Raw genomic sequence first — 15000 nt, 5'->3', positions numbered from 1 at the left:
AATAGCGTTGTTGCTATAGGGGTCCTTTTAAATGGCTTGTTGTCGCATTGACCTTTTAAATGGCTCGTTTCACACATTTTTGTGTATTTCCATGGAGCTTTTAAAGGGCTGTTCTATACATTCTGTTAAATGGCTTGCTTCACACATGTTTGTGCATTTCCTTGGAGCTTTTAATTGGCTGTTCTATACATTGATCTTATAAATGGCTTGTTTCACACATTTTTGTGTATTTCCTGGGAGCTTTTAAAGGTCTGTTTTATATATTGACGTTTTAGTAGCATGTTTCACACATTTTTGTGTATTTCCTTGGAGCTTTTAAAGGGTTGTTCTACACACTAACATTTTATAAATGGATCATTTTCCCCATTTTTGTCTATCACCATTGGCCTTTTAAATGGCTAGTCGATGCACGGTCTTTTTCAGAGGGGTACTTGTTGCTATAAGGGTCCTTTTGAATGGTTTGTTGTCACATTAGCCTTTTGATTGGCTTATTATACACATTTTTCGTATATCACCATGGCCCTTTTAAATGGCTAGTCGATATTAAGGCTTTTTAGAAAAGGGGTAGTCGATGGTAAGGTCTTTTTAATGCGGTAGTCGATGTTTAGGCTTAATTTTTTAAGGGCTAGTGGATGATACGGCCTTTTTTAAAGATGTGCTTGTTGCTATTGAGGTCATTTTGAATGGCTTGTTGTCACAGTGACCTTTTTAAATGGCTTTTTTTCCCACCTTTTTTTGGGGCATCACTATGGACCATTTAAAGGGCTATTGGACACACTGACCTCTTAAGTGGCTTATTTTCCTCATTTTTGTATATCACCGTCGACGTGTTAAATGGCTAGTAGATATTACGGCCTTTTTGAATGGCTAGTTTACATTGCATCATCTTGAAATTGGGACTTTAAAATGGCTCGTTGATGAAATGTGAGCAGCTTGTTTGTCAGTAATAATAATAATAATAATAATAATAATAATAATAATAATAATAATTAGTAATAATAATGGCTTACAAATAACACTTAAGTTATAACAAATGCAGAAAACCAAGTGCCTCTCTTTTTTTTTTACCCTTTTGTGACACAACAGAATCCTATAGCGCTCAAGGATTCATGCCTCCCTGTCCGAAAAGAAACGGGACAGAAGTCTTTTTGGACGCTAAAGAATTTTATATTTTCACTGTTATTCTTTATATACGACGTTGGAATTTTATTTGTTCCTACAGCAGTGCTGTAATACTTCGAGTGTTCAAATGATATAAAGAACAGTAGAAGTCGTTAACCAGGTTACATCTGATAAAACGCCTTGGTTTCTCATGACATCCTGGCACATGTGGGAAGTTAGATAGATTGATAGATGAGAAAATGGCGTGTGTGTGTGAGAGAGAGAGAGTTTTTTTTTTTTTTTTTTTTTTTTTTTTTTTGTTTAGTTACTTGGTCGAAGGCGTTGTTTTGACTGACCATTCACCTTTGGAACAAAGAAACTTAAATTGATTAATTTTATCCTATAAACTCTGACAATGCTGAGATAATCTCCTTTTAAGGACTCGTGTCGTCAATAAAACCAACTTAATATTACCTCTTGACTTGAGGAAGATCTCTAGATAGAGTATAATTACCCTCTTCATCCCGGCACTCGAGAGAGGAAACGTACTCTCAAGAACCCGAGACTAAGAAATATAAGCGTATTTGACAAGGTGTGTTTTGAGAAGTACCGATTGTTGGTGAAATTGAAGTTAAGTCGTCATTGTACATAATAAGCCATATGTAACTAATAGGAAAAATAAATTTCTGTAATTAAAATATAGTTAAGAATTAAAACATAGTTATGCCAGGAAAGGCCACGCCATGTTAAAAAAATCTTTATTCAAATATAAAGGCCACATTTGAATGAAGAGAAAAAAGTCTTAAAACAAAAAAATACTATGCGGTGTTTACATGATCTGTTGATCTTGTTACTTGCGGAAGTAACAATTATCATGGAGGTGGTGTTACTTGTAAGTGGCATCGCTGTTGTAAGTTATACATTAACATCACACCTCGTGCGTATGTCCTGTTGTCTTATCTGTTCATCTGTTGGTAATTAGCTTGAATACCTCCGGCTGGTTTATAGTTTACGCGTTTAGAACATCTATATACACCATGAAAAAATATACATACATATATATATATATATATATATATATATATATATATATATATATATATATACATATATATATATATATATATATATACAATAGGTATGTATGTACATTATATATATATATATATATATATATATATATATATATATATATATATATATATAGATCATTGATTAAGGATGTTTCATGGAACTGCTGGTATTGTTTATTGTGGGGTTGCATATGTTTTTTGTTTTGATGTTAAATATGAGTAGATTTTCTTTTTTTAAACAAGAGCTAGCAGCAGCAGGCAGTTTTTTGAGTCGGCGTTTTTAGTTTTTGAGCAGGTGTCAGTGCCACATTTATAATTTCTAATTACCGGAGCTGCTTGTTTATAAAACTTCTTTGACGTCTCCATCGGGGTATTCGGTTGGTGGGTTTTTGTCCCTGTTGTGCAGCTTAGGGCTGTCTTTTTATGGAGCACGTATGTTTGGTATTTTTTTTTGCCTGTGTTGTTTATTACAGCTACTTTTTGTTTGTTTAACTTCATTTTGTTTAGAGCTGCCGTTTGTTTCATTTTGTATTTATGGTTTTATCTTTTTGCCAGACCTGACTTGTAAATATAATAACTTTGTATATAAGAAATCATTTTACTTGCATCAACACTATAGTATGTTAAAGAATATACCCAGTGTATTACAATACCGTGATAGGGCGGCTCTGTTTTATGGCGGGGTTATGCATACCATTGTTGTGTGATGGTTTTGCGGGGAACTGCAGGAACGTTCCCTTTTGTGGATTTCTTACCTTCCAAGTCGGTGAGCTGCCGTTTTCTTTCGCCAGTCGGGTCACCCGAGGTTGTCAGTTTTTTGAGTCGACGTTGGTCGAGTTTTTGAGCAGCAAATTGGAACGCCACAGTGGAGCACGTCTGATATGAGTAGTCGTGTGAACGAGCTCTCATCTTTGATGACATAACAAAAAAATCCGGGGTATTCGGTTGGTGGGTTTTGTCCCTGTTGTGCAGCTGAATGATTATGGAGGACGTATGTTTGGTATTTTTTTTGCCTGCTGTTGTTTATTTTGAAACTTTTTGTTTGTTTAAACCCCATTTTGTATTTATGGTTTTTATCTTTTTCAGACCTGACTCACTTGTAAAAGACTTCTTTGTTCTTATTAAGCTATTTTATTGTTTTTTTGTTTTTTCTTCATCTCTTGTCAGGTGAGTATGTTAAAGGCCTCATAACGACCCACTCGTTACTATGAAGCATGAGAGTGTCATGGTGGGGTTGCATGTTTATGTAAATAATGTAGATTTTCTTTTTAAAGAAGGAAAGCTTCTGAGTTTTAAAAGGTGTCAATGCCACATTTATAATTTCTAATTACTGAATTGTTTATAAAACCTTTGCAGTCATTATTTTTCCTGCTGATGCTGTATGCTACTGCTGCTGCTCGTGTATACAGGTAGATAATTATATAAGAAATCATACTACAACACTTTTGCTGATGCTTCTGCAACGGCATCTGAATCATATAAATATGTTATTTATACACATGTAATATATAAATATATATATATATGTGTGTATATAGATATATATATATATATATATAATACATTATATATTATATAATATATAATTATATATATATATATATATATATATATATATATATATATATATATATATATATATATATATAGGTTTTTTATAGTTTATAGGCAGCCACCCTTGTCTTTTCTCCTCCTGAGAAGCCACAACCCTATATGAAAAAGTCTTCGAATAACAAAAAAATGTCTGTGCGTGCGTGAATGATTATACTGTACTGAAACCAACCCCCCCTCACCCCCCACCTCTAAAAGACTTCGTTCTTCTAATTTTTGTTTTTCTTCCTCTTGACAGGTGAGTAGCGGCCTCATGAGCGACTCCTGTGAAGCATCAGGCGATGGCGGCAATGTAAGTAGTTTGCTCCAAGAAGGAAAGAAAAAGTAATAAAAAAAAACAAGGCACCTTTGGCGGTCTTTTCCTGCTGATGCTCCTGACCATCACTACCATGATGCTTCTGCAACGGACATTTATACACATTTGGTTTCATTGTAATTATATATATATATATATATATATATATATATATATATATATATATATATATATATATATATATATATATATATGCTTCACTTGCTGCTGCACACACACACGCCTCCTTGTATTGCTAGGGTGGCTGGCTGACTGGGCTTGGGTTGCAGTTTTGCTCCCCTGACCATCACTATTCGTTCAGGACACCCCTTTGTTTCATTGTTTATATATATATATATATATATATATATATATATATATATATATATATATGTATATATATAAATATATGTATGTATGCATGTATGTATGTATATATATATGTATGTATATATATATATATATATATATATATATATATATATATATATATATATATATATATATATATATATATATATATATGGGGGAATCATAAATAATTAGGGAAATATCCTCCCCCACCTTACCACACATTTGTAACTCCCCTTCCGTACAACCAGATAACATCTCTGAATTTTGTTTTATCTGTTAAAACTTTTTTGTGATCTCTTCTCTCCTTTTTTTTTTTTTTTTTTTTTTTTTTTTTTTTTTTTTTAAGCATTGGCCTCCAACCCTCCACTGGCTTGGTACAGATTAAAATCTTTAATTTTTGTCCGTGTTAATTTTATGTTAAACTTCGCGGTTTCTACAGTATGTTACTGCCTTATTCCCCGCTTAACCCCCCCTACCTTTTATTTATTTATTTATTTATTTTTATTTTATGTATTTATTTTTTGCACTGAACACTGCCGTGCTGCACATCCCAGCCTCCCAGCTTTTGCATTTTCTGTGCACTTTGGTCTCTCCTGCACTCATTCATTTGCATGTGTTGGCGAGTATGTCGTTGTTTTTTGTTTTGGTGAAAATTTTCCCCATTTAATAATAATAAATATTATGACTGTCCTTCAAGGTTTGTATTACAGTTTTATGAGTGAGTTTGAAGCTTTGTTTTTTCACCTGACTTTTCTACAAATATGAAATTTGATGTTTGTATTTTTTTTTTACCAGTGAATGGGAACTAATTCCTTGTGAACCACTTTTTCTTTAAATTTGATGTTTGTATTTTATTTTTAGCAGTGAATGGGAACTGATTCCCTGTGAACCACTTTTTCTTTATTGTAAGAAATTGTTTTTCCGTGTTAGGGAATTTTGAACTTGAAAGATTTTCCCTTGTGAAATTTTTGGTGAGAGAACATTCTTTATTAAGCAGGGAGATTTTTTCGGGTTGTAGTGAATGTCGGTATCTATCAGTTGCTTCATTTTTCTTCGTTGTTTTCCTGTTCACTTTTGTTGTTTTCTTTTGTCTTTGTTTCTCGTTGTTTTTCTTTCGTCGTTCTTGTTGTAACTAGAAACCTTTAGGTGTTGTTTGTAGTATAAATTGTTCGAAATTCCTTTATAATGCAGGGAGGTGAAATGGACCCTTTAATTGTAATTTTTATTTATATTGGAAATTTCAACTTGTTTTTTGTGAGATTGAGAGAGAAACAAAAATAAATTATAGTGTTATCTTTGTTGCCCATTTCTTCCCCGAATTGCAAGAAATAACTCTCTCTCTCTCTCTCTCTCTCTCTCTCTCTCTCTCTCTCTCTCTCTCTCTCTCTCTCTCTCTCTCTCTCTCTCTCTCTCTCTCTCTCTCTCTCTCACACACAGTAAAACGCTCATGCCGTGAAACGGAGCGTCTGCATATCGCTTAAATGTTACTCCCACTAAGGTATTCTACACTACACTGTCCTTACGTATCTCCCTCTTACTCTTTCAGGATCGTCCCCGCCGATTACCAACCCCAGTAATTGAACAGAAAGAATGTTCTGCCCGTTTTCCCACTTTCTTTGTATTTTGTATGTTAATTCACTCGTTAAAATATTTTTTTCTTTTTATTTTTTGATAAGTGATACCTTCTCTCTTTGTGTATCCTGTTACCTTCTGTTACTTCATTCGGATGAACACCATATTCTTCGGAAGCTTGAATTTCAAGTCAGTGGCCCCCATGGTGGGCTTGTTCCATATGAATACGGTTCATCTTCTAAATAATAATAATAATAATAATATTTTTCCTCAACCCCCCTCCCCCGTCCTCCTCCCCTTCCTCCTCCTCTTCCTCCTCCCATAGTTCCAACTCATCAAGGTTAAGACACCCTGCTCCCCTTACAAATTTCTGTCGGGATTCTTGCACCATCACGAATCTCATTGGGTTTCCCCTCTAGGCTTCTCTTTTTAAGATCTCCTGCCAAGCAGACGCTCACTCAAGCGACAACGGACTAGAACTAGAAACACGATATATATCTCGCATGAGAAAAAAATAGGGTGAAAGCCGTACCTTGCAAGAGCCACCACCACCACCACCGTCTTGTGATTTGTGGGATTTTTTTTTTTAAGTGGCGGCACTGCTGGTGGGCGTACCGTGGGCGTTAGAGTCGTAGGTTGCTGGTGGGCGCGGCTGCTAAGTTTCTGGGGCCACCGCCCTTGATTTGTGATCTACCTTGAGAGGGCAAAAAGGGTTGGTTGGCGGTTGGGGGGGAGGGGGAAGAGAGGGGTTTGTTAACTGGGTGGAGTAGACTGTGACAGACAGTTATAACACTACCAGTTTGTCAGACTCCAAAAAAGGGTGTTGAGTGATATAAAAATATAAATTTTTGTGTCAACTATTTCCATAACAAACGCCGAATAAAAATTACTTCGCCAAAAACGAAAACTTTATTGCACATAACTTACATGAAGCCAACTGTTTTACGTGAATTCCAAAATACCACAGTTACCAAAAGCTATGTATTCTCCAAGTGCCCTGTAAATAAAATTGGTACCTTTGTCATACAGCTCCTAGAATGTATTTTTGGGAGAAATTTTGTCTTCAGATTCATTCGTTACAGGCTACCTTTCACCCCATGGGGCCAGTGCCGTTAGTGCACCTCACGCGCGGTGCACTGTAGGCATTACTCAAGGTTCTTTGCAGCGTCCCTTCGGCCCCCTTTCGTTCCTTTTTACTGTACCTCCATTCATATTCTTTCTTTTGTCTTACTTTCCACTCTCTTCTAACAATTGTTTCATAGTGCAACTGTAACCTTTAATTCTCAATTTTCCTTACTGCGGTGAATGACCTCTTAGTTCTCAGCGCTTGGCCTTCGGCCAAAGTTGTATATTCTATTCTCAACTGTCTACAGATTACCTTTCCAGATGGCTGGGAAAATACCAGTTCTGATAAACAATAGACATTCTTGTGTCTGTTTATATCTTGAGTCTTCATTTTGAGTAGGTGTGACTGTCACTTCCTAGGAATTGAACAACGCTCTCTTGGTATGGTATCTGTTTCTCTACATTCAACCCTAGACTAGAAAAATGCAAGAAGTTCTCTATTCCACTGATTTATGCATTGACAAAGGCTTTGAACGTCTGTCTCTAGTAATAGATCCTGAGGAATTTCAATTCTTATTGTAGTTAAAACTGATTATATAATCCCTTATACTGCCGTAATCATGCCACTTAAATCGGTACCACTTACGGTGTGCCTTACATGGCACACTGTTTATGTGATATACTGAAAGTTCTGTTTAAAAGTCTCTCAGATCCAGCTGCCCTGACTTACGCCTTTTACTTTTACAGTTTTTTTCGATCTCTTTACACTTAGCTGTCCAGCTTCTTCAGCCTTATCTTGCTCCAGTTTTAAGTTTTCGCCTAAGCTGTCCAACTTCTTCAACCTTATCTAGCTCCAGTTTTAAGTTTTCGCCCAAGAACAGATGTATAGATAATTATATTATTGCTTCTAATAATATTGTCACAGTTGTCAATATTTAATAGGTTAATATTATTTTAATTACCCATTCAATTATCATAATGATTCTCATTACCATTGGTTCAATAAACAATCAGTGTTGTTGGTGCGTTTATCAAGTTACTTTAGTAACTGATTGATACAACCTTGTTATATTTTTTTATTTGCTTTTAGTAAATTAGACTTTTGTGATATTTACTCCAGAAAATTTAGTTAAACTTTTTTCCATATATTTGCTTTGTAGTAAATTGAATGAGACTTTTATGGTGTTTGCTTAGTAGTAAATTTAAGTAAACTATTTTTTTTTATATTGGCTTTGTAGTAAATTTAGTTGAACTTTTGTTATGTATGTTTTGTAGTAAATTTAGTTAAAAATTTGATTGCATTTGTTCTACAGTAAATTAAGTTAAACTTTTTTGATATTCGCTTTGTAATAGATTAAATTAGATTTTATTTTTTATTTGCTTTGAAGTAAATTTAATTAAATTTTTATTTGCTTTGTAGTAAATTCAGTTAATCATCATTACTACTACTACTACTACTACTACTACTACTACTACTACTACTCCTGCGACATTATTTTTATTAATATTATTACATTATCATTGTCGGAAGGGAAGGAATAATATTTACGGGCGGCGCAGATATATTAGCTATCGGGTTGCACGTTTTTGCGCGAAATCCACGTGGCGCGGGAATCTCGAGGCGTCGTCGGGCCCCTTTGAACACCGCCCGCAGGTTTAGATAGAGATTCGACCGGGGTGGGGTGGGGAGGGCGGCCTGCTGCAGATGTCTCTGTCTCCCTTTGATAAGGGAGCGTAAGGCGATGCTCTGAAGACGATGAACGATGTTGTCGTCCTGCCGAGGTCTCTCTCTCTCTCTCTCTCTCTCTCTCTCTCTCTCTCTCTCTCTCTCTCTCTCTCTCGATTCATGGGGGAGGCGATTAAGCGCTCTAACTTTTGTTGGTGTGGGGCCATGGTGTCAGTGAACTATTTCTTTAACGTGTGATGAACACGGGATTCGGTTGGTATGTTTATTCATTTATGGGGCTAATTTATTTTTGGGTTTGTGTATTTTGCATGTTTATTGTTGAATGATTAGCTGACATGTTTAACTATATTGTATATACTGAAAAACATGAATTGTATCGAGTGGGAACCCATATTTGAGACAAAAGTGTTACACACACGTGTATATTATATGCAATATATATATACATATGTATACATATACATATATTTTATATATGTGTATATTTATATATACATATATATATAATATACACACATATAATAAATTATACATCATGCCTCCAGAATTCGAATTTGAGTTGGCTAGGGGGATCAGGTTGGAACAAGGGATAGCGGTGACCTAATGTACTCAGCCTTCAAATCAATGACATCCTATCTCCCAAAACAGAAAGGCATAGGCTCGAATCCTGGTCCGCTTAGGAATGTTCATCACGTAAAATTATCTTCAGATGTACTAAGTTATTCTCAGGGTAAAGTGAATTCGATATTAATGGGTTATTTGTAGTATAATGTTTAATGGTATGAAAGTGCATTTGTGTGTTCTTCTATATGACTGTTAAGTATAGTTTAGTTTTACCAGACCACTGAGCTGATTAACAGCTCTCCTAGGGCTGGCCCGAAGGATTAGACTTATTTTACGTGGCTAAGAACCAATTGGTTACTTAGCAACGGGACCTACTGCTTATTGTGGAATCCGAACCACATTATAGCGAGAAATGAATTTCTATCACCAGAAATAAATTCCTCTAACTCTTCATCAGCCGGCTGGGGGAATTGAACTCCGGCCCATCGAGTGACAGTCCAAAGCTCAACCGACTCAGCCAAAGAATGGCTTTCTATATGACTATATGTGTATGTATGTACAGTATATATGTATATATATAATATATATATACTGTACAAATAGATATATATATATATATATATATATATATATATATATATATATATATATATATATATATATATATATATATACATACATACATACATACATATATACATACATATATATATATATATATATATATATATATATATATATATATATATATATATATATATATATATATATATATTGTGTGTGTGTGTGCACGTGTACGTGCGTGTGCTCGCGCGCGGCAACCAGCAACCAACGACACGGTAAGCCCACGAGAGACCCTTATCGAAAAGGAAGCCATAAGGCAAGCGTGACGTCGACACCGGGAGCATTTTCCATTTCTTTATTCATATTTTTGCGAGGATGGCAAACCGAGAAGCTCTTTATCAGAGGGGAGCAGCTCCCCCTTCCCTCCCCTCCATCATTCGCCTTCGTCAGGTGAGGGAATGTCATTTTTCCCGTCGGAGCGCTGCGCTAACGCGCAACCCGATACCTTTGACCGACTGCGGCGGCGGCGGCGTTGAGAGATAGCTAGCAGCGAGTGAATGGCGTTTGTTTGTTTGTGCATAATGTATTTGTTTTATTTGGCGTTTGTGTTTGGTTTAACTCTGTTATGCTGTAGACCTTGCAGACGTCTGGTTTTTTGTTGTTGGTTTAGTAACTGCAATTATGATTTTATATATATATATACAGTATATATATATATATATATATATATATATATATATATATATATATATATATATATATATATATCTATATCTATATCTATCTATTTATTAAATCTATATATATATAAAATATATATATGGATATATATACGTGGAATAAGGTTTGGGTTAAGGTTATATTAGATACGTGGAATAAGGTTTGGGTTATACTATAACGAACTTGATTTAAATTTGATATTTTTTTCTTCTCATATAACTCATAATGGCAAATGATTTAAATACTGGTGCAAGAAAATGTTATCATTTACTATCCTCCTACTTTTGATTCCCCTATACATCTATTTTTCCGTCACTTATACTTGTGACTTTATAGTCAGAAATGTTTCTCTCTCTCTCTCTCTCTCTCTCTCTCTCTCTCTCTCTCTCTCTCTCTCTCTCTCTCTCTGTGGTTTTTTGTTTGTGTTTTGTATGTCTGTGTGTGTGTGTGTATTTATTCACACAAAAAATGGCAACCTTGTTCCATGTACTTTGTGTTGCCCGAGATAAATGTCTGGAGAAAACCTCCCACGCCCCATAATACTGTCCTCACGCCCATAATGCTGTTCCCGCGAGTGTTTAGAGCCGCCCGTGATATATGCTGTTTTGACTTGGACAGCCTCAGCGTCTCCTCTTCACGTCCTTTATTCATTAAAACTTGTCTGAAGGTTGGCAGAGTTGGTGTTTGTGCGGTTTTCGAAGTATTAGTAATAATGATAGAAGCGTCGATGGTGCAGTAAAAGAATGATAATGGTAATTATAATAATGATTATAACTGGAACGAGTTAATTAGTTTTGTTTAGTGGTGTTGCTATTTTTTTTTTTTTTTTTTTGTGTCATCCGAGTAGGGATATTTAAATTACTCTTACAGATGGTGTATATTAATGTATCAGCCTGTTCAGCTGTATTTTCTTGAGTGTCCGTCAATATTGCTTATCCTCAAAGAAAAATGTTATTCAGAATGATGTGGTGGGCATTATGTGAAGGTCACTTGTATTAGGATCAGGCGGTGGGGTCGGTCATGGGTCCTTTACCTGTTTAGTATGACCAAGAACTAAGGACATTCACTGTTGCCTTGCCTATTCAGTATGACCAAGAACTAAGTACATTCACTGTTGCCTTACCTGTTCAGTATGACCAAGAAATAAGCGCATTCACTGTTGCCTTACCTGTTCAGTATGACCAAGAAATAAGGGCATTCACTGTTGCCTTACCTGTTCAGTATGACCAAGAACTAGAACATTCACTGTTGCCTTACCTGTTCAGTATGACCAAGAACTGGGACATTCACTGTTGCCTTACCTGTTCAGTATGACCAAGAAATAAGGACATTCACTGTTGCCTTACCTGTTCAGTTTGACCAAGAACTGGGACTTTCACTTTTGCCTTACCTGTTCAGTATGACCAAGAAATAAGGACACTCACTGTTGCCTTACCTGTTCAGTATGACCAAGAACTAGGACATTCATCTTTGCCTTACCTGTTCGGTATGACAAGAACTGTTCAGTATGATCAAGGGGTAAGGTCAATCAGTAGTGCCCACCTATCCGATATGATCAGGGATTAAAGTCAGTTTTGGGGCAATACCTGTCCAGTGTGATTAAGAACGGCGGTCACTCTCGTGTCCATGGTTATCCTATTTGATAAAAACTAGGACTGTCAGGTAACTCCTCTGCCCAATATAATCAGGGACTGAGGTAAGGTACAGGTCCCGCCCTCTGCGATATAGTCAAAAACTAGGGTCAGTCAGAGGTGGCTACATGGCGTATACGATCAGAAACAAAGAGTGAAGAATTGATGGTTTCGTGAAAGTTCGTGAAAAATATTTTTAGTTTTTGAAATTTATTTTATTATCCTCTCCCGTTTTCTCATGAAATTAGGGTCATATATGTAAATCAGAATGCTCCTTGTGTGGTCGTATCCATTAGAAGCGGTGTTTTGTAAAATTGAATAGTAGAACAAAGTATCTCTCATAGTCACAAACAAAAACATAACAGTTAATTTGTCGAATGTCAAAATGTTGACATTCTTACAATGTAATTGGGGTTAAAGTTGGAAACACTGTTTGAAAATCTGTTGTAAAATACCAGATTCTGAATCTGATTTCGAAAATTCCATAAAGTTTTATTTGCTTTTATTGTCACTGTTTAAAACATTCATTATAGAATAGTTTTTTTTTTAAATCGCTTTGAAAAATCTCCCACGTTAAAATAAGTTGACCTGTTTTGTTTCTATTAACACTTGCAGGAATTGTCGAGTTTTGAGAGCGTATGTGTGTATATATATATATATATATATATATATATATATATATATATATATATATATATATATATATATATATATATATATATATATATATATATATATATATGCGCACACCCAAAAACTCCTTAGGTATTAATACAAATACTATATATATATATATATATATATATATATATATATATATATATATATATATATATATATATATTATGCACACTCAAAACTCCTTAGGTGTTAATATAAATGCCATCCCTTAGTTACTCAACAAAGTATTCCCAATGTAGCTCAGAAGGCGTATACGTCTAAGCAAAACCCCAAACTATCGTCACGTGAATTCTCGTTAAAACGAGATACTGTGGTAATTTGAGGCTCACATTATTTGCCAAATTTACTTTAGTATTAGTTCCACACTTTTAATTCTCTGTCGCCCATTAAGTACACGGAAACGCTGTCAACTGAAAACCTTGAAATCAATCTCATTCGTGTGCGGCCACAGTGGAGCTCTCTCTCTCTCTCTCTCTCCTCTACAGAATTTTGTACGGAATTGAAGCGCGCTTTCTCTCTCTCGTACAAAATTTAGTATGGAATTAAAGCAGTACCTGTCCCTCCCTCTCTCTGCCCTACAGAATCTTATACGGAATCTCTCTCTCTCTCTCTCTCTCTCTCTCTCTCTCTCTCTCTCTCTCTCTCTCTCTCTCTCTCTCTCCGGATGAGCATCATCAGCTTCGGATGTTTGTTCGCTCCCGAATATCTATCTGTTGGCGGCGGTGTGGGCCCGTTAAAGCCTTCATCCAATCTGGAATCTGAAGCATCCTGGACGGACGCCGGACCATCGTTCGCCTCTCTCTCTCTCTCTCTCTCTCTCTGCGGATGAGAATTTATCGATGGGTTTAATAGTCTCTCGCTCTCTCTCTTTTGTGCCGTGTTTAGTGTGGAATAAACGCAGTGTCTCTCTGTGTCTTACAGTATTTTGTATGGAATTAAAGCTCTCTCTCTCTCTCTCTCTCTCTCTCTCTCTCTCTCTCTCTCTCTCTCTCTCTCTCTCTCTCTCTCTCTCTCGTACAATATCCAGTACTGAATTGAGTAGTCTCTCTCTTGCTGTCTTTCTCTCCTACAGTACTTTGTACAGAATTAAAGTTCTCTCTCTCTCTCTCTCTCTCTCTCTCTCTCTCTCTCTCTCTCTCTCTCTCTCTCTCACAATATCAAGTGTGGAATTAAGTGTCTCTCTTGCTGTCTCTCTCTCACAATATCAAGTGTGGAATTAAGTGTCTCTCTTGCTGTCTCTCTCTCCTACAGTGTTTTGTACGGAATTAAAGCTCTCTCTCTCTCTCTCTCTCTCTCTCTCTCTCTCTCTCTCTCTCTCTCTCTCTCTCTCTCTCTCTCTCTCTCTCTCTCTGCCCGGATGTTCGGATGCAGCGTTATTATGATCGGGCCGTCCAAAATGGAAATGAGGTTTATTTTTCCCTGGAAGGGTCGCTGGTGTCCCGATGCACGCTGGGAGATTTTAAGGGGGGAAATTGTAAAGTGGAATTCTAACATCAAAGGCGAGGGGAATGTTCCGTTGCAGGTTTGGAGAGGGGGTTTTCAAGCGGATGTTTTCTCATTGATGGGGAATTTAACATTAAGGGGGAGTGGATTTACATGGCAATGAATTTTTGATGGTGGAATTTTAACATATGGAATGTACAAGATAGTGAAGGTTTTGTGGGAATTTAACATTTAAATGGAGGGGATGTACAAGGTAATGAAGGTTTGATGGTGGAATTTTAACATTTAAGTGGAGGTGAATGTACAAGATAGTGAAGGTTTGGTGGGGAATTTAACATTTAAATGGAGGGGGATGTACAAGGTAATGAAGGTTTGATGTTGGAATTTAACATGTAAGTAGAGGTGAATGTACAAGATAGTGAAGGTGGAATTCAACATTTAAGTGGAGGTAAATGTACAAGATAGTTAAGGTTTGATGGGGAATTTAACATTAATATACAAGTTTATGATGGTTCGTTGGGGAATTTAACATTTAAATGTAGGTGAATCTACTGGGTACTTAAGGTTTGGTGGGAGATTTAACATTAAATGGAGGTGAATGTAAAAGATAATGAAGGATTGAAGGGAAATTTAATATAA

At 36.0% G+C, this 15000-nt stretch overlaps 1 protein-coding gene across 22 annotated transcripts in view; it reads left to right on the top strand.

Annotated features, from left to right (window-relative positions):
• Nucleotides 1-15000, top strand: part of sm (smooth) — a 783427-nt gene that overhangs the window by 306010 nt on the left and 462417 nt on the right. For 10 of the 22 annotated variants that reach the window (XM_067097810.1, XM_067097809.1, XM_067097815.1 and 7 more), the window contains one exon: nt 4024-4077. The exons of the other annotated variants lie outside the window; for them this stretch is intronic. In XM_067097810.1, the coding sequence (XP_066953911.1) occupies nt 4024-4077 (54 nt within the window). The remainder of the gene's footprint in view (nt 1-4023; nt 4078-15000) is intronic. 22 annotated transcript variants of the gene reach the window in all.

The sequence above is a fragment of the Macrobrachium rosenbergii genome, chromosome 54 (assembly GCF_040412425.1).
Source record: "Macrobrachium rosenbergii isolate ZJJX-2024 chromosome 54, ASM4041242v1, whole genome shotgun sequence".
Taxonomy (NCBI): domain Eukaryota; kingdom Metazoa; phylum Arthropoda; class Malacostraca; order Decapoda; family Palaemonidae; genus Macrobrachium; species Macrobrachium rosenbergii.
This window is presented reverse-complemented; position numbering and strand designations above follow the sequence as displayed.